The 22,298-nt window shown below is 31.1% G+C and overlaps 1 protein-coding gene across 1 annotated transcript in view; it reads left to right on the forward strand.

Moving 5' to 3' along the window:
* Nucleotides 1–301: 301 nt before the first annotated feature.
* Nucleotides 302–22,298, forward strand: part of LOC113404717 (uncharacterized) — a 90,937-nt gene continuing 68,940 nt past the window's right edge. The window contains exon 1 of the mRNA XM_026645695.2: nucleotides 302–527. Within this exon, the coding sequence (XP_026501480.1) occupies nucleotides 455–527 (73 nt within the window). The 5' untranslated portion in view covers nucleotides 302–454. The remainder of the gene's footprint in view (nucleotides 528–22,298) is intronic.

The following is a 22,298-nucleotide window of genomic DNA, read 5'->3' on the forward strand; positions in this document are numbered from 1 at the left end:
TAATAAAAGCAGTCAGATAGTGTTTCAGGGAATAATAATTCAAGTAGGGTAATGACATTTTGATTATATCCCACTCAAAAAACACGCACATTATTACTACATACAGCAAGGACGAACAAATTATATATGTAGAACACTTAGAAGAATTATTTTTTCGAAGTTCACCATCTACGACGCGTACTGAACATTCGACAACACAAAAGCTAATATAGTTTTAATAGAATACACTCTATCACAGTAGTTCTCCGTTCGATTTAACTATTAAAAAACGTTTATTTACTTTTTAATAAAATTATTGAAATTATTAATATGAGTTTTACGTTTGACAGACGATGTGATTTCGAGTGAACAGAGTTTCGTTAACAATTCGAATGACTTATGTGAGTTAAGGTTTGAAGTGAGATGATGAGTTCAGACGATTCCAGTTGATGATAAAAGAACTTGGAAGGGCAAGATGATGGGCAGGTATGATAGACAAGTTCTCTCCATCGTGTTCAGCACTCTGCTGCTGGGGCGCGCTATTGCTGGTAAGTTTCTTAATGTGTATATATATATATATATTTAAATATAGATTTTCTAATATGTCTACGTGATGATATATACTCACCATTGTCCGTAGACATTGACGTTAAGAATTTTAACTATTCTTTACATCGCCAATGCGCTACCACAAGAATTTATACTCCTTGTGCCTGTATGTGTACCTTCTGCAAATAGGAATACAATATACTAAGAAGTGCTGTTGTGGTGGGAGAATAAGTGAGCAATGAGTGGTACCAATCCATAGTATCATATACTCAGACTCAGAATATATAGTTATGTAAGATCTTCCTCTAGTTGTGACTGTAAACATTTTTACTTTCATAGACAGTACTATATTTTCTGTGCAATTAAGAATTCTCCAATGACTGCCGTAGCTAATGTCGCTAAGAAGCTGAAGCACAGGGCACATCGATTTTATATAGTTTACATCTGTTAATTACTATACTAAATATTGGACAACATCACATAATGTATGGGATGTTGTCCAATATTTACAGATACATAATATTTATATATTTGAAATGTACTCATAGTAATTAACAGATGTAAACTATTTAAAATCGATGTGCTCCGTGCTTTAGCCTCTTAGCGACATTAGCTTACTTACATTGGGATCAGAGTAATCTCTGATCCCAATGTAAGTAGCTAAAGCACTTGTGTTATGGAAAATAAGAAGTAACGACGGTACCACAACCACCCAGACCCAAGAGAACAAAAAAACTAACGAACTTTTACTACATCGACTCGGCCGGGAATCGAACCCGGACCTCGGAGTGGCGTACCCATGAAAACCGGTGTACACGCTACTCGACCGCGGAGGTCGTCAATAAATGATTTAGTTATCTATATATTTATATAACTATCTACATATATATATCATATAATAATTACTTAATCAAAATAAAATGTATACGATATATAGAATTACTTAAAGATATAACTTAAGGCCGACGTATAAAAATGTGTTATAAATGAAACAAGGAGTAAGCTCTGAAAAGTTATTGCAAGCGGTTAGATATTTCAACATTGCTAATGCTCCGCAGTAGATTTAGTAGACCTCTCAGGATGAATCATTAAGCAATTCCGCGGTACAGGAAGCCGTGGTCACGCAGACATAGAAACAAACTGAAACAGCCACGGTCGAGAAATTTATTAAATATAAATTAGTCCTTTTTATTTTTAGAACTACCTATCCGTCTACATAAGACGTTTAATACATTATTTCGTATATCTTCAACAATCTTACAACAAAACTTATTTATGAATCACTCCGTCTATTGGCGAAAACCGTATAAAAATAGCTTCGGTAGTTTTGAATTAAGCGCTTTCATACATACATACAGATAAACATGGCGGAAGTACTTTTTTATAATATGAAGCGCTATAACTTAACAAACGTCATCAATGTCCATCGATCGATTACCTCTGTAATTTACAGTATGATTATTTGTGGCATCTTGGCTCATTATTAGACAAGCTTAGTGTTCAATTGTTTATTCAAATTAAAAAAAAGAAACCTTAAAATTTCAAATAACATCAAGGCCAAGCGGTATATTGCGTGCGAAAACATACCATGACATAACGATAATGTCGTGGAAAATCTTAAAAAACAAAACGTTAATAATACATTTGTAACGATTTATTGCGAAATTAATAAAAATATACTTGTGAGCTTGGTGGAATTCCGTCCGGGTAGGTACCACCCACGCATCAGACATTCTACCGCCAAGCAGCAATTGGTATTGTTGTTCCAGTTTGAAGGGTGAGTGAACCAGTGTAACTACAGGCACCAAGGGACATAACATCTTAGTTACCGATGTTGGTGGGCATTGCCGGTGTAAGGGATGGTTAATACTTCTAACAGCGCCAATATCTATGGACGGTGGTCACCACTTAACATTGGGTATCCCATTTACCGGTTCGACTAGCTATTACATAAAAAAATCGAGATTTTGATTAGTTAGATATATTGCGAAACCTAATTAATACATCCATATATGTTATTACTAATCTACCGCGTTTGTCTGGCTTTCACGACAACAAACCGACCATGAAATACCGGGTCCGGACAATTTAACTATTTATTATTATTATTCGTTGCATTTCCTAGTCTAATCTCTTTCCGATCATATTGAATTGCCATCAAATAGGTCTGAGATTGAGGGAATACAAAACGTAACCTTACTATAATGTTTCGTCTGTAGTCTGTTTTCGATTCAATTTATTATACATATTGGCTTTTTTACCATACAACATTACATAAAACGTAAAATTAAATTTTTGTTCTCTGTTCTCTTTCTTTCATAACTTTATATTAACTTTACTAAACAACATTTAAAATACATTTTAATTTAGTAGAACTATGACCTCACTCTGTTTTAATCTATTTATAAACAAGAAACAGCATCAGAACTAAAAGTTTGATGAAAAAGATATCGTTGAAGTTCGTAAATAATTAATGGCGTATAATTAGATTCTCTAGATCCATGTCAGGAGGTAAGTCATTAAAGTTTGTTTGGATCCAACTATCGCACGTAAACTACGACCTCGATTAGTTCGAGTCCTCATTAACACTACATTAAGGGTTAAATTGCAGCAATAATCGTAGTTCCGCTTTGAATATTGCTTGGTTTATTTAACTATATTAATATCACGTAGTTTAAATTCGCACGATTTTTTTAACGAGATTCAAGCATTTCTTTTGTGTTCATGCCACAGTTCCTTATAAATTGTATGCTTGATCCTTTTGCAACTTTTATAATTCATATGTATATAATTTATTGACGTATTAATATGTGGACTTTATCCAGTCAGTATGATCTGTGGTTTTTCGCATTCGCCCATTTTTTTTCTGCATTTTTATATCTCAGATCTTATGAATAAAGTTTCATTCTCACCCCTTTATAAAAAATACTAAAATTATATGTATCTTTATTAATATTATAAAGATATAAAATTTGTTTGTTTGTATGTAACCTCCGAAAAGCTACATTTTCCCAGAGTAGTATAATAAATTATATTTATATTATATCTTTCTTTTTTATTATTAAATTTCACCCTTGCGAAGCTGGGGCGAGTCGCTAGTGTAATATATATGCATATACTAATATGCTTTAAGTAGATACAAGGTTGACATAAACCTGACTGAAAATCTTTTAGATTTATGTAGTATTGTTAATAAATTCTTATATGATACATATATAATATCTTATATATAAATAAGGTGCTTAGTTTCTTAAGTAAAAATTCATTTGTCTATTTTTAGCATATTCATTTTAGTAATATTCATGATTATTAAAAATATATAAAATTCTTTAAATAATATATCATTACGATAATTTGATACAGAAATACAAGAATATCTAAATATATCTTCTAAAAGAATTAGGACACAATGGCATGGATGAAAAAAGGTATGTAATTCGAAACAACACGCAAACGCCAGTTCGCGTACAATCAAAACCTACTTTAATTTGTAAAAAATATTAACTTTAATTTTCAGGTTTTTTCTTTTGTAATCTCAAATTTTTATTACCCTGTTTCATGTACTACAGGACAATTCATTTAAAACGTCATGTATTTTATTTCGTGATACAGAATAATTATTAAATAATGTAAAGTTATTTTAGAAAATACAAATACGGAATCTCTGTAAACTATTTGATTTATTCCATTACTTATGTATTTTATTTTTAATTTCTATTTATATTAAACATTATTCTACAAAAACTTATTCACATTCAACAATATTTCACGTTATATGTTTATCAAGTGATTATCCACTATTACAAATAAACGGTTTTTTTAGTATAATTTATAGGATTCGATAAAACAAACTAAAAGAGATCTAACTCGAAAAGTTAACTGGTAGCCAATAAAAACCTTCTAGCTACATCACTGGATCAGCAGGATTATATGAAATTAATATATTCTCACTTGAATCACACTAATATATTCCAGAGTTTTTGATTACGACGATGGTTAGATGTTAATTGTAATCGACTTCATTCCTTTGTTTTGGCATACGTATTTCCATAGAAAAAATCTTTATATTATTTAAGATAATTTTATTAAAAATCATACAATGTAACGCTAAAACTATGTCGGATTTAACAACTTCGTTTAAAGTTCGACGGACTAAATATTATTAGTACTTACAATACAAAATATTTCGGACGGTGTGTAAACGTCTTTCTCGCGTCTCTCTAGAGTTTGTGTACAAGAAATAAAGATTTTTAAATATGGTACACGTATTTCAAGCCCTTTATTATATAAAAAGTATAATTAATCAGTTATCATTAAATATGTTCTATAAAAAACACATAACTGTCTTAAACAATATGTCAGTCTATTGTACACAAATAAGTTTACTATTTACTATTCTTATATTTATCAACGTAAATTTATAACGTCGTAACGTTAAATTCCATATAAAAACGAGCTACATAAATATATATCTATACATACATATATACAATAAAATAATTAATTTAACTTTTGCAATTCCCTGTACAAGCCTTGGTAAGTACAAACCAACGGCCGCGGTTCCTTTGAATGATTCCTTTGGGAGGTTGGCGGAAAATTTCGCAGTCTTCACATTTACGTCTGAGCACAAGAAGACGGCTATCTTTGTAACCGACCAATCGTTAAAGTTTAAGATACACTTTACGATAATACGCTCGTCTACACGAATGGCCCTGACCTCGTTACAATCAAAAGATATTTTTCTAAAATGAACTCGGCGCTGTCGAGAAAGATGTGTGGTGTATCATGCTCCAAGCTGCATCTTTTAAAGAAGAATATTTCCTTATCCCAACAGTAGGACGTTTACGCACTATTTTGTTACGTAATAATAAGCCTTCTGCAAAAATCTTCTTACATAATTTTTTATTGTCCGTACATGTATGAATAATAATATTGTCTTGAAGAGTTTAAGGGAATCAGTTGGTCGTATACGTATATTTATTATATAAGGCAATTGTCATTCTTATTAATAATGTGTTCCAGGTTTTCAACGTGTATCACGTTAAAACTATAGAAAATGCTTTTTTCACTTCACATTTTTTTTGTAATAACAATAATTTTCTTCCTTGTAATTTTCGGAACTTGTAGATGTGCTTTATAAAACATATAGAGTCTTATTGTCTGCACTGGTGACGGGAGAGCTTGCTGCTATTAAAGAGAGGATTGGATTGCGATTCAAAGAAAAATCGCCGCTAGCATTCTCACACTATTCAAAGTTCAAGATTTGTATAGTAGTTTTTTATTTTGATTTGTTTAGCGTTATTCCACTTTTCAATGTGTACATTAATAATTTTTTAGTTCGTCTATTTTTAACGTTGTATACTTTGTATATTCTCTTTCATTTAGAAAATAATAATAAGTGGAGTATTACAAATATAAGCTTACATTTTTTTACTTAAAAATAAATACGAATGAATATATTTATCAAAAATACTCTCATCACAGTTAACGACAAAAGTATACACTAAATATTATATAAGTTAACCGTTGTATAAATATTACATCTATTTTCCTAATGAAAGCTCAGCAAAACATTTGGTTACACAAAACAAACGCAGGGGAAACTGTGAAGTTATTATATAATAGTACTTATGTAATTATAAACTTACAATATTAGTGCTGTTTATAAATATTTAATGCAAAATAAAATAACAAAATATTAGTTACGTTTCAGATTTCACAAGACATAATAAATATCTTTACAAATTCATTTCAATTGACCTAATTCAATCCGTAGGCATTATAATTATAAACTACGCCCAAACCTTTAAATTTTAAAAATGTTAATGCGAATTTGATGTCCGGCTTGCACGCTTGCACTTTAGCCCTATTCTTTGCAGATATACGATCTCGTTTGTTATCTATTTGCTTACCTATTTATGAGTACAAAACTGACATAAAAAATTAAAGAAAGAATAAGAAAAAACTAGTCATTTGAAAGGAACAAAGATCGAAGACAAGGTATATAGTAATAAAATAAAAAACAAATGTTAAAAATTACCATTATTAAGTTATTTATATTTAAGAAATATTAAAAGGGTTTTTATAAACGTTTGTTCTTATAACGCATCAATCGCGCATGTAGCCACCATTGACACACCATTACACCATTTACACATACGATAATGGGAACCAAGCAATAAAAGTTTTATCAGAGGTGATAAAAGTCAGTCAATTGTTTTCACGCAAATAACACATTTGGCCGTCCGCTACTGGCCTGTATGCCGAGAGGACTCTGTGCTTAGAGCACGTCCATATTAACCTAATATTGCGTGTTTAAGCCCAGACAAGTATCACTGAATTTTTATGTACATCTCGTGTTCTGGATGGCAGAAAAACCCTCTGAGTAAAACCTGCACGTATCAGATTAATATCCAAAGATGTTTTAGTAAAGTAGTAGTTTATTAGAATATCATTGTTAATATCTATCAGAGTCACCAAACCGTGTGCTGGAATAATCTCCAAACTATCTCCTCAAAAGTAGAGGCTTTGTACGTCAGTAGGACTTTTAAACGCTGTTTGCTTTAAATGCCCCAAATAAAGGCAAGCTAATTATTATAACGATGTTAATAACAATCGCAACACAAATATTCAGCTTTGATTTTTCATATCACAGATATATTTATGAGGGCGATCCCTCAATGGAAGCATTCGCTTTTATTGTAACACCCTAAAATTACATTTTGAGCATAGCATTATCTCGATGACTAATGAGTATTCGCCCGTAACGCAACAATCTTAGATCTAAATTTGATCTTCACGTTACAGTACTGCCTTACTGATTATTTAACATTGGTCTGTAATGTAATAAACTAAAATACCATTTTGAGTCATATTAGTTTACAAAGCAAGGAAATATTCATTGGGTTTTATTATTTACGTAAGGAAAAAAAACATAAGAAACGGAAAATATTGGTATCTCTCACTGATGTAATGTTACATATTATATCATTACAGGTTACGAAATGTAACGCTCGATCATTCTCCATCGTTTATGTAATGCTCAAACCTGAACTGGTACAATACAGGCGAATGACCCCGATGGAGCATCCTAAAACTGAAATTATATTTTGTAATATTCAGAATAAATAAACTTTCCAAATGTAAACTACACATTGTATAGGTTGTCAAACAAGTAAGCCCCAACTTCGCCGTCTGACTCTCGGACTTCTTATGCAGTTGTAAGGTCTTTAAATAAAGTATACTCGGAATGCCGAGGAAGCTATTGTTAAAAAACTAAATATAAATAAAGCTTACCGGAATAAACTATCATGAATGTCTAAAATACTTATATGGTTTTTCATTAAATCGATCGAAATATATAATTAATCATCATTACATTCCAAATATGTATGAACGTCATCAATCATATAAAAGCAGTGACATATATAAAATTCATACTCTCGAAACAATACACAATTATAATAAGGTTAATTTATGCACAGTTAACATGCATAGTGTTTAGTTTAGTATTCTGAGTTAAAATTTAATCATAATATATCATTATGACAAGATACCTTCGTCTTGAGTGACAGAGCTACGCTAATTACTAATTTAATATTAATATATTCGACAACTTACCTTTGAATAATAGCAGGTGACTTTTATTTAACAGTTTAATAGTTCGTTGGTATCACTTTGTGCCAAACACCGCAATTATAAACCTTATTCATTTTTGAGGCTACGCACGTACTAGGCGTAAATTGTTGTTAATATATTTATACTTATAAAGGTTTCGTGAGAATATTCCTCTTCAAATACCTTGCTTTAATCCACAGTTTATAAACATTGCAAAATAACCAAAAGCTATCTTTCTTCGTAGAACATAAAAAAACTAATTTTATTAATTTTTTTTTTTTATTTTATAAAATGGGTATTTTATTATTAAATTAAGTGTTTTTTTGGCATTATTAATGCATTGCTTGCATAAAACTGGAAAGTAAATTGAATCATGTTAAAAATATTAAAAAAATTTTAACGTTTTAATTCAATTAGCTTCGCCTGCATTGTAAGAATAAAAAAATTCATGTACTTACATATTTATAATGTCTAGACTTCTATTACGTGTAAGTGACCCGAGCTTAAAATTTAATTGCTAATTAAAAGAAAAACAGCTGTCTTAAATAAAAAATAAATGCTGTTTACGGAGAACTTGTTTCAAATTCAAAATAAATATAAAAATCTTTATTCATGTTAAGTAAATAAGCACTTTTAAATCGACATTATACAGAATTGTATTAAACGGTAATGAACTACTGGAATGTAGATTCTACCGAGAAAAGCCGACAAGAAGCTCAGTAGTTAGTCTTTTCTAAAATATTAAATGTTGTCATCTTTTCTTCGAATATAAAATTATTGATGACAGAAAGATAGGAATCAGTGTTTAATTAAACGTCTACAAGTAAGACCACATTTGTTAACGGCTGTACAAGTCAACAATGTGGATTAACTGACTTGTACAGCGATAAATAGTAAATAATCATTTTTACTTTTACTTTACAGTTTGACGTTTTAAATTTAAATTTAATGACATTTAAAAGTATATACCTAAAGAATGATTTATGAAAATTATTAAATTGCTACAAGTACATCGTCGCCATGCTTCGTGACAAACACAACCTGGGCGGGGTAACAACTCAGCAGATTAACGGTTAAATACTTAGTGCTACCTTATAATTTAATAATTCATAAATAATTATTTTCCACTTTTAATTCAACAATATTAATATGAGGAATGGCATCGATTTTAATTAGGCTATATTAAAACTGTTGCTTATCACTATTCACTAAATGTAATAATAAAATATAAATATTTTAACTATGTCTGCGACGGAATATGACCCAGTTAATTCTTGGTAGGGTTTTCTGACTGAATAGGTACCACCAACTCATCAAATATTCTACCGCCAAAAGTACTTAGTATTGTTGTGTTCCGGGTTGAAGGGTGAGTATGCCAGTGTAACTACAGGCACAAGGGACATAACATTTTAGTTCCCAAATTTGGTGGCGCATTGTTGATATGAGGTATTATTAAAATTTCTTACTGTATCAATGTCTTTGGGCGGTGGTGACCACTTAACATCAGGTGGCTCATTTGCTCGTCCACCTATCATAAAAAACATAGATAAAAATTATGTACAAAAATTCATTATCTACCTTCATTGGTAAATATGTAATAAATATTTTTAATAAGTATATTATATTTACTTTTTGGTAGGACTTTGTGCAAGTCCAATCTGGGTACCACCAAATCACCATATAACCTACCGCCAAACAGCAATACTTAGTAGTTTTGTGTTCTGATTAGAAGGGTGATTGAACCAGTGTTACAATGCCAGAACAGACACAATGGATATATAACATAGCATCCAAGGTCGGTGGCACATTATTGAAAGATTAAAGTCTCTTTATCCTCCTGCCCTTATCCCAATTTTACTTGGGGTCGGCGCAGCATGTCTTCTTCTTCCTTACTTCTCTGTTGGACGTCATCTCACTAGTAACATCCTTTCTAACCATATCATCTTTCACACAATCCATCCATCGTTTCTTTGGTCGTCCCCTACGTCTATATCCATCCACATCCATTCTCAAAACCTTTCTCACAAAATGGTCATCATTCCTCCGCCTATTAAAATCTCTTACTGTATCAATGATGCGATGGTGATCAATTACGATCACGTGATCCATATGCCAATCTACCTACATACTATACCAAAAAAAGAAAAATCAAAGATTAATGCATGAATAGCAATATTAAGCTGTAGGTATAAAAGTTTATCGATTACCTATTTAATCATTTATACAACCTTGCATGACCTAAATGTGTATATTTTTTTTATATTGTTTTCTATTTCACTTTCACCACATACGATACATTCGTATGTTTTATTTTAAATACATTTTTAGTTTCGTTTAATTGTAAAGTAGCCGAGTCTTATCGTCAGCAGTATATCACCCGCACCTAACTTTTATTTTTGCGCTCTAATTGAAGTGTTTTCTAGGTCGTACTGCCTTTACTTAGAACGTTCGAGAAACCTAATGCAAAGGAAAATGCATTTAATATAGTTTATAAGAAGTTAAAAGAAACACGCCATTATTATAAATTACTTATCGCTGAAAGTTTTCCATAACAATTTTTATAGACTTTTATTTTTAAATGTATTACTTGCTTATGTACTTACATTACTTTAATCATCATAGTATTTTATTTTTAATTTAATTTGATTGTACTGATAAAATGTTTAATAAGGTACTGATAACATTTTTTGAGGATTAAAACCCATTTTATAAATCAAAATCAAAATTTTCTTTATTCGAGTGGGCTCTTTTGAATCGTCGTGTTAGAGATATTAAACCTTAACATCAGCAATTCCCGACCTTATTTTTTATCAAACATCCCCGGGCTTTAAAATATATTTCCTTTTTAACATTGTTATAATAAAAAAAGTGATACAGCACTGAAACTTGTTTTTTTTTTTGTAAATATATATATTTTATGCACAACATGTAAAGAACAGATGACATAAGAGTAACAGAAATTTAATAAAAAAGGTTTCCTTCGATCTCAATTACCTTTAGTAACAGATTAATTGTATGGAGAAAAGTTTAAAGCAATCAAGCAATTAAGATAAAAATAAAACAATTGCATAAACTCAGTTTTATATATAGGAAAGTATAACCAATAAACTACACATATCTGTGCATTCCACATAGTAGAGAGCATTGTGTTTTTAAATTCAAATAGAAATTTCCTTTTAAAAGATAAAATAATCTTGACTCAGTCCGCACGATACGTGCCCCCCTTAACATCCAGTATTTGCGCTCCCCTCGGGAAACGCGTCCCACTGGCAGGCAAGTTCTGCTCTACATCTTGTTGCTGTAATGATCTTCATAACTAACTATTCAATTTAATTCGACCTAATTTAACTTTACTTTTATTTCATATCGAAAACAATAAAATCTGAGTTGTAAAACACAAACGAATACGTTTATAGAATGGAATTGCGGCTAATAAAATATGGAGAAATATTAATAACACAATATTCCGAGTAAAACATTTGAATGCATAAAAAAAGCATTAATAATGCGCATTGAATAGTGAAAGTAGTTACTGAAACCGAAATGAAGATATCGGATTCTCTTTGATACGTACCGAAATTGCTCAGGGGGACACTTCTGTTTCAATTTCACGAGTGTGTCGAGCAAAAATTGTATTAGGTAATGTTACCTGCCACAGTTACCTGTACATAGACATCCGTGTACAAAGGTAGTTCGTCTACATGTAGAAAACTGAGTTTGTTTCAAGGATATGTTCGGAAGACTGGATTGAATTACTTTTGCAACGTTCGAGGTAGAATAATGTATATCCCGTGTAAACGGTGCACAACCTGTTATGCGCGCACTGCAGAGGCGGATGGAGTGCCTACTTTTACTTACTTACGGATTAGCGCCCGTACGTTATATCTGTATAAGCTTCTACATCGTTTATTCTGTCATTTATTTTATGTTGCTTATTCGTATTCCTTACTATTACTTATAATATTATGTGAACATTCCTCGACGGCCTTAAATGCATTCGATTTAAGTCTTGTTCATATCGTTTTATCTTTAAATAATCTATAACGACGTGACATTTTTATATATTTCTTAAAATTAATTGACGATGACATTTTGTGGATAAAGATGTTTTGTCGTGATAAGGAATTATATTCAGATTAAAATGTCATTAATTTAACGATTTATTTACTAAAAACGCGATAAACTTTTAAAAATATACTGGTTGGTTGGTTTGAATGATGGACGTTATAATAATATAAATATCATAATAACGTTAATCATTCAAATCAACCAACCAGTATTACAAATACTCTGAATTAGTAAGACTACTGAATGTGTAGCTTGCAACTTATAAATGTAGCGTATTCCGGGTTCATTTGTTAATAATGACAAAAGAATTGATATTAACTTCAAAGAATTAAGAGCCGCTAATCATTTAGTTATTTATCGTGCAGAAAAGGGCTATTCGTGAATTTTATACACAACAGCTTTAAGTTTTCATAATAGTAGCGATTGTTTTTTAATGCACATGTTGTTTATAAATAAATATACGTTTGGTTTGTTATTTTTTTAAATGCGTCTTGAAAGATCTTCCCTATAAACGTAGATGGTTTTCATATAACTCTCAACCAGTAAGTTATATGCATAAATAAACTTGGAATTTTGTTTCTATTAATACCACAACTATAATTAATTCTCGTCTCAGAAGAAAGGTTCTTAAAGAAAGAAATGTTATATTTGCATACATAATTGATAACAACATATTCCTTTCGTCGAGAGTAAGTACATAAAGTTCTAGCGCTTTGACTTCAACTGTACTATGTAACTTGAAATTGGATTCATAAATTTTCATACATTTTATTCAGCCTGACTTGTTTTAATAATTCAAAAAGATAAAACAACGGGAACTGTATCTTGATGTAAAGAAAATGTATTATTTAAAATGTTATTTCAAATAAAAATAGTTCAAGTGATTTATAACTTGTAACTATGTATGTAAGAAAATCTTGGAATCTTAATTTGCCCCGTCTTAACTTCCCGGTCTTCGATTATGATGAAATTTTGCACACGCACTGAGTTCTGATGACAATACATGACTAGTTAAGAAACGTCATTACAAATCCAATAGGCGACCTTCCCAAGATGGCGGACTGGCTGTTTGAAATCCACCCCCATGATATGGATATTAAATGAAAGGGTTTGCTGTCAGGAATACGAAAAAAATAGTCACGTGACTTAAATCCAATATGGCGGACGTCCATGATGGCGGACAGACTATTTGAAATGCACCCCCATGATATGGGTATCAAATGAAAAAGTTTGCTGTCAGAAATACGAAAAAAATAGTCACGTGACTTAAATCCAATATGGCGGACGTCCAAGATGGCGGACAGGCTATTTGAAATGCACCACCATGATATGGGTATTAAATGAAAAGGTTTGCTGTCAGGAATACAAAAAAAACAGTCACTTGACTTAAACCCAACATGGAGGACATCCAAGATGGCGGATTGGCTATTGAAATACACTCCCGTGATATGGATATTAAATGAAAGGGTTTGCATTTGTAATTTTTAGTGCGTGCTAAAAGCGTGATTTTTAGTTTTTTAAACTATTTATAATTATTTTATTCAAATTGAGACACAGGGTAGTAATAATTAATGCATAAGTGTATTTGTTGGTAGAACTTAGTGCAAGTCTAAGTAAGCAAGTGTCTAAGTAAGTACCGTCACATATTCTATTGCCAAGCAGCAATACTTACCGTTGTTGTAATCCTATTTTCAAAGGTAAGTGAGCCAAGACATAAGATCTTTGTTCTCAAAGTTTGCATTTGCGATGTATGAAATGGTTAATATTTCTTACGTCGCCAATGTCTGTGATGTACACGTACTATTCATTTTTATTTTCATTCATTAGATGGCCCATTTCCCTGGCCATTTATCTATTCTTTAAAAAAACACTGTGAGTAGTTCATTGCGTGTTTTTCTCGAAAACACGTTATAAAATTAAATATAATAGCAAAACGCTTTACCGTGTTGATTGTTTTACGCCAAAGGCTAAAATGTTTCATTCGTTATGTCTCCGCAGATTTTAAATTTATAAATACATGTATACGATTCAAAACTAAAACGAGAGAATATAAGCGACACATTTTATTTTTCCCTGCGGAAACCTAGTCTTGCTCACGAAATTGTTGCGGCACTCGGTGAAATTGTTGCGGCAACGTGCGGATTTATGTCAATTTACCGGCAAAACCACACCATTCCTTATTTTCAAATAGCCGTGCCCGCGACTTCGTGCGCGTTTGAATTTAATAAAAAAGTTAATATTGTAGCTTAAGTTACTCCTTATTACGTCAGGTATCTGCCAGTCCCGTCAAAATCGGTCCAGCCGGTCCAGAGATTAGCCGGAACAAACAGACAACCGTGTACCGCGTATATACCGTGGATATCATACATATGCATTTAATAAAAAGCGGATATTTTAATATTACAAACATACACTCCAATTTTATTATATATATAGAAGATGTGATATCTTGAGAAAAACGGCTAGGACAGTAATGTCACCGATTTTATGTTCGCAGCAGTCCACAGACCAATCAATACAGTATCCTATACCAGTATCGCAGCATCGGTATACTGCTATCGTAGGTAGTACACCTATTTTGTGAGCAGGAACTACTACGTAAATAAATCAAGCACATATTCCTGTAGATACTTATATAAATATATCTGTCTCGACTTTATGTATATTTGTAATTTTATGGGATTATTATTATCTATTTACTATATGTGTGTAAACAACACCGGGTATCAATTTTAGTTTTAAATATGTAACCGTTGTTTTTATAGAAGTCACTAAAAACCTAATATCATCATTTGAACTGTAGTTTATGCTTCAATATTGCTTTGTTAATTATAATTTAATTTGTGTAATTCGGTCTAAAATAGACAGTGTAAAATCAAATATCAAACCATCATTTATTCAAGAAGACTTTTATTAGTAATTGAATCGTCATGATAATTAACAGCCGATCAATATCCTACTGACAGGATAAAACGGCCTTACCGTTTGAGAAAAAGATGTTCATTCCACCACGTATTGGGGCAATACGGATCGGTGGATATCGTATATGTTACCGATCAAAGCTGCGTTTTGGAGCATGCAATGCATCCGATTTGCATGAAATTTGAGCAATTGTCGCAAAGTTCGATAGCGATATGTATTTATTTTCAATTAAACTTTTACTTAAATAACAACAATTAATTTAAATATTATTTTATTAACTAATTAACTGTCCGTATAAATCCCATTGCTGGAGTAATGCTTTCCGTCCAGTTAAGGGTTTTGTTACCAATTCGACCGCACTGATTCATTGTGGCTTTGTGGAATATATGTCCAAACGTAACCACGAGTTGAATAAATACAAATTAAGCACATTGAAAATTTGTGTCCACGATCTTTGTTTAAAATCCCAATGTCCGAACCACTGGGCCGTCTCGGTACAAGAAGTAGCATTTAATGACTACTAGTGATCGTACATTGTTCAATATTCTATACTTATATTATAAAGAGATTTGTTTGTATGTAAGGAGACGATCTCCGGAACTAATAATCCAAAACTAAAAAAAAAAACATTAATAGAAAGCTACATTATTCCGTACGAGGCCGGGGCGTGTCGCTAGTTATTCATATAAATATAAGATAAATTGATTCGAGTAACAGGAAAAATGAGGCTGAAATAGGCTAGACGGAATATCAGGCCAAAGTTTAAAAAAAAAACTGCGATACTGATTTTTAAGTTTAACATGACGTGTGTTGCCATTAGCAATATGAACATAAACAATGTATGATTCATTCTTCTTCTTCTGCATATAAACTTCATGCTTCTCCATACAATGTATTTGAAAAGTGGTACTAATTTTTCTCGTATTATATAAGTATTAATAATTATATTATATATCTCCTCACACTGCGAAACTCACTCGCAACACAGAATATATGAAACGAGCACATAGACTGTGTAAAATATAGTGTCGTTCTAAACCAACATCCTTAGAATCTTCTACGAGCCAATCTACTCTGAGTTTATAATAATGTTTGCAGTTGGTTGCATACTTTGTAAGTTTTGAAGTCTTTTAAAGCTATTTAGTAATATTTAATTTCAGCGTATTGTAGTAAAAGAATAAAATATCATTCATAATACACAACATACACAACTAGTATTAGCCGAGTTCTGATCTAGTAGAGAAACACTTTTATAGATTTAAAATATATAATTAATGAATTCTTAATATTCCATGAAATTCAAAAAACTTCAATTAATATTTAATATGAGTGAATTTTATAAGGAAATATTTATACTAGCGACCCGCCGCCAATGCTGATACTAAAAATACTACAGAATGTCTTACAACGTTCACAGTGTTTCAGTCGTTAGACAATACAAAGCGCTATATCCTTGCGTTTTAAATGTGTAATATCTTCGAAAATATTCATTTAAATTACATGTTGTTAACGGCCATAATAATCAATATTAAATGCACAATGTATTTAAGGTACTTAATTGGACATGCATTCATGCTGTATTGCTTAAAATCACTTCGAAAAAAAGCCATTATTTCTCTTAAAAAGTAAAGAATAAAAAATGGTTATTGTGGTTTATCCCTAAGAGATATAGATATACCATCGCGGACTTTTTTGAAGACCTTTTTAAGGTGTACAATACTGTAGTACATTATTTTGATATATCTCGTAGGGTTCAGCCAGCGTTTGCAATGTAAGCGCAAAAAAAGTGTTTATTTACGACATCACTTTAGAAACCTCCAAATTATCAGTGTTTCTCTACTATATTTTGTACCATATTGTGCATATATTATATATATAAACCTTTCTCTTGAATCAATCTATCAATTAAAAAAAACCGCATCAATATCCCTTGTGTAATTTTAAAGATCTAAACATACATAGGGACAGACAGCAGTAAGCTCAGTAAGCACTTTGTTTTTTAGAATGTAATGATTGCCATTTACAAGAATATGACATTCGCCCTTGTCACATCAAAAGTCTAAATTTAAAGCGGGTAAACGAAGCACAGCTACTTAGATAATAATCTTATAGGTATACTAAAACTATCCGAAAAGCGCTGCATATTCTGGTATAAGTTTTATCTATATTGATTTAGTAGTTTCTTCAGTTAGGCTTTACTGCATTTAGGCCATACGTGTCGCAGGAAGCTTGCTTAATTAGTCATTAAATTAACAGCCTAGCCTTTTTACTAAGCTGTGGCGTTCAGCGGCCTGACTGACATTCAAAATCAAAAACAAAATATACTTTATTCGAGTAGGCTATTATATTACAAGCACTTTTGAATAGTCATTTTACAAAACTATATTAAGTAAATTTACCACCGGTTCGGAATACCGAGAAGAACCGGTAAGTAACTCTTTTCCAATATTTAAAATACAAAATTATGTTAGTTAAATACAGTTATATGTTAGTATATGTATGTTTATACATACTAGTAGACGTCCAACGATTCCCAAGTATGACACCTACACGAGGTGCGGGCGCGTTAAATTTATACATTTGTACACATTTAAAGCCCGTAGCTATTGTTGTTAAAAACTTTTATCTTTATGACACTTAAAAATGTCAATTCCTGTCAAACTCGATAATGCTATATCGCAACAAACGCTCAGCGATTCTGTTTTATATTAACTACATATTTTGTAAATATTTTAATATGAATATTATACGGAAAATCGGACGCAATACATTCGTTTAGTATCGAATACAAATAAAAATAATACCTAATTATTATTAACCTTACACTTCATTTATTATTATAACTTGATGCGGTTCCGATTGAAGCTCCTATGATGATGATGTTCGATTTCAAAGTGGGCGTACCACCTCCCAGACCCCAGACTACTACTGGAATCTTTTTGGCAGAAAAACTCAATAACTCCGACCTGAATCGGGGTTTGAACCCAGGACCTCGAGACATGTGTGATAACGCTAACCACTAGATCAAAAGGCAGTCATGACCCCTATCATATGTTACTTTTATTAAAAATATGTTTATGATTGTCAAGCAGGCGTATTAATCACTTTTTACTATAAATATATACATGCATATATTGTTATATAATGTTTATAGTTGAGTCGTATAACATTATACAATTAAAATATTACCGGGACCTTCGTTATGCTGTGCTAAAACTTGACCCGCTTCAGGGTAATGTATAAAGAGGTAAGCTAAGACGGCTCTTACTTAATAATTTCATTTTAAAGTATAAAAAATATGTTTTAATTTTTCCAATCAACATTTCCAACATTTTTCCAAGAAATTAAATTTCTCTGTGAAACCAATAGATTAATATTTGATAAGTTCTTAGATAACAGTTATTTACGTATTTGTTAAAAATTACGCAATAAATAAAATTAAGCCTCTAAATCAAATGAATCAAACTAGTATTGAAGAACTTGTTTGTATTATTTGACTAGCTGTTTCCCATAGACTTCACTGGGCATTCAATATAAAAAGGATAAGCAGCAACGAAATTAAAAAATAGACATATATAGCCTACAGACACCTACGGACTATGACGCGTGGATAGGTCGTTTAGTAGAGATTGACGCACACAATTTAAATATTTCGGTATATACATATATGTACATATTTATTTATTTGACAACACCAACAAGTAGTACAACAAAAATACACAGTAAACCAAAAGTCATAATAAGTAAATGGGTAATTGCCTACTTTTTTTACAGGTGTTCTAAGATTACTTGGAAATTGAAATATATGTCAACATTGTAAAAAGCTAATTGATAAAATAAAACTTTATAAAATTAATACAAAATAAAGAGACAATAGGAAAACAGTCTAAATACGGTTTTATGTCAAAATGTTAAAAATGAATTAAATTAAGCAAAATTATCAATTGTGATCAACTCAATCAACTCATTTTTAACTTTACAATATTAGACTATGTCCTGAGTAGTAAATATAATGATGATAATTTAAGTGGCTTAGTTTATGTAGTCACCACGTTATTATGGATAGGAGATTTCCGTCTACATCATAATATATACATAATGTGATTCGCGTGACCGCTTATCGATCGGAGAAGCTTATCGCTCCCGGAACTCCTCCTTGTGTTACATGTTAGCAACACGTAACATTCTTGTTTATCGTTCAACTTAAACGTATCTCTTATCAACTTCAATACATTCTTGTATAACTTACATATTGCTTGCTAAATAACCCCCAATTATAAATGGATATTGGTGGTTTTTTTTTTTTAAATATTCTTTAACAGTATACATGGAATATAGCGTGGTGGAATATGCTCCAAACCTTCTCCTCAGAGGCAGAGGAGGCCTTAGCCCAGCAGTGGGAAATTTACAGGCTGCTAATGTAACGATATACATGTTTTTCGCAAAATAAAAAAATAAAGACATTCACTGATATGTATTTCAATTAAAAATGAACAAAACACTAAGAATTTTTAACCTGAAGTCAAAATGTTTTTTAAAGATAAACTTTTAATATTTTTCCGGGCTTTAAACTTTACAATCAATTTATGCATCCCAAAATATTATATAGAAAGTAGTTTAATATTTATAGTAGATGTTATACAAATACAAATAAAGTTTTAAAATGCGTGAGGCAGTTTTTATATACTCACTAAAAAGCCTAACCTTATTAACTTATAATCTGCTTTTTACAAATCGAAAGGAAAACAAATGGAAAAGTCTCTTTTTTTATTTCAATAGTCAAAAGTAATACAAATCTTGTAATGTTACATCATATAATTACTATTACAAAAATAAACCGTAGACATTTATATATTTGCGCGGAAAATTCTAGAAAGTTTTAGTGTCATATTAAGAAATCAGTCTTTATGTGAGATGCCATTTGAAAACATAAGCGTCGTCTTCATCTATGTCCTAACAGAGTACTTGAAACTGCAACTAACGTTTGGAAACAGCTATTAACCGAGCATTTACGTGAAACAGCTTGGCGCGTACTTCCTGTAAGAGCCGTCTTCTCAAATGTCATATTCTACATTATTAATGATATTATCGTCCCCCTGAGTATCGGAAAAGATACTTTCGAACGAGATAATATTAATGCATTCCCAAATGCTTGTAAGAACCGTTGAATATGTTTCAGAATCACGTTTAGTATTTACTAAAAGTACATAATATACATTCGAATTAAATAATACTATTCACTTATGTGCAAGATATAAATATTTTTATATATTCTTATATAAAAATACTACATAAATCGTATAGATATTAAAACTTATAACCTTATTGGTTTACAAATTGGGTGTAAACCAATGGGGCTCTCATTCAGTATGATTTTTTCAAACATATTTAACGATTTCATACAAAATTGAAATCAATACACGTTAACCAAAACTCCGTCCATTGTGAAAATCGCTACCAAAATCCATTTGGTAGTTTTTGAATTTATCACCTTCAGATAGACAGACGCGGCGAAGGACTTTGTCTCATAATATGTAGTCATTAATTGTGTTTATTGATTGATGAAGTTATTTAAAATCAATATTATAATACTAACTTAGATTTCAACACTCAGCTCCGCAAATTAATATTCGGTAATATCCACGACTGCTTCGACTTCACTAATTTGAGAGCGGTTCGAATAAGAAATTTCGCTTCCTACTCATGTAGGTCACTCCAATGAAATATTACAGAATAACAGAGCGAAAGCGCTGTAGCGCTACTCGGGGTTAAGATTATAACAAGAATGCATAACGCGCTGTATGAATTATTTTACTAGTAACTATAGGCTTTGTTAAAATTAAATCAAATTTTGTAAGTAAAACTTTTAAGCGCGATATGAGATTAAAATTTCAAGGTCAATGAGAGCAATCCTAAGTTAGAATTAAAAAATATATACACGCTATCAGGAATACAAAAATGGACATAGGATATATATAATCTGCCCTCCTCTTCACACACGGGTGAGGTTCCGAGTTGACTCTATTCAATAGTTAACTTATATTTATGTAAAACTATTCCGACGCAAAAAGTTTTCATTGTAGTATAACGCACGTTTTTTATTATCATTAAAACAGTATTATAATCTGTGATGCAATATAAAAAGATCGAATAAAACTTAGTAGCATAATATCAAACTTCGCTGCTAAGTAGAACAATAAACAACACAATGTCTTAAGCAATCACATACAGACGAAGCTAGTCGCTAATTGGGCACCAACTTAATAATAGTATCTGTCAATATAAAATAGTACTTCTTAATAGTTTAATTAATTGCTTGTATTCGTATAATCTGCTTTGTGGCACTCATCGCAAAATGTCGCACACTGGAATTATAAAGTGAATGATGTCATTACTTCTAATCCGATCATTATTTTGTATTTTAAATGGATTCCATTACTGCTATTGAATAGGAAGTTTTGGAAAATTGAGCACTATACAATTATTAGAAGCACTATAATATATGAAGCAAAGCTATTGAGTTGTTTTTTGTTGTTTATTATTTTAAACATTTAATTTTAATTTAATATGTAGATCACATCGCTTGCTAGCATTTTCATTTAAGTCTCAATTTCAATACGAAAGAAAAACAATTGAATGAATAATTTAATATTTACTTTAGCATAATAGGTAGTTAAGATGTATTGTAATCAAAAACAATACAAAATTCGACTTATGTTAATTATAAATTACGATTGACATGCCATCATTTTCTTTGTATAATTATTTTTCGTAAAACAGAAACACATCTAATGCTTTCGCACACAAGCGTATTTGATTGCGTGTAGTGGACGGTATTTTAAACCAATAATTAATTTATTACTTCAAATAAGGATAAGCAACTGTTTAAAAATGTAGACTTCATTACACAACTGTACATCTTCATCTCCATAAATCATAACAGCTATACCAGAAACGTTACTACTGCAATTATTTACATAGAGCAACTTTAATGTCAGCCCTATTTGGAAATTTATTTTATATAGATTTTTTTCTTGGTAAATGTCATCGTCAACAACATCTTAAACATCCCAGCAATAATTGCAGCTTCACTCGTATATCACTTTTCTTATAATCACTTTTGTAAATACAACTATGACAGACAAATACAGCTTTTTATTTGA

This window comes from Vanessa tameamea, chromosome 10 (assembly GCF_037043105.1).
Source record: "Vanessa tameamea isolate UH-Manoa-2023 chromosome 10, ilVanTame1 primary haplotype, whole genome shotgun sequence".
NCBI lineage: Eukaryota > Metazoa > Arthropoda > Insecta > Lepidoptera > Nymphalidae > Vanessa > Vanessa tameamea.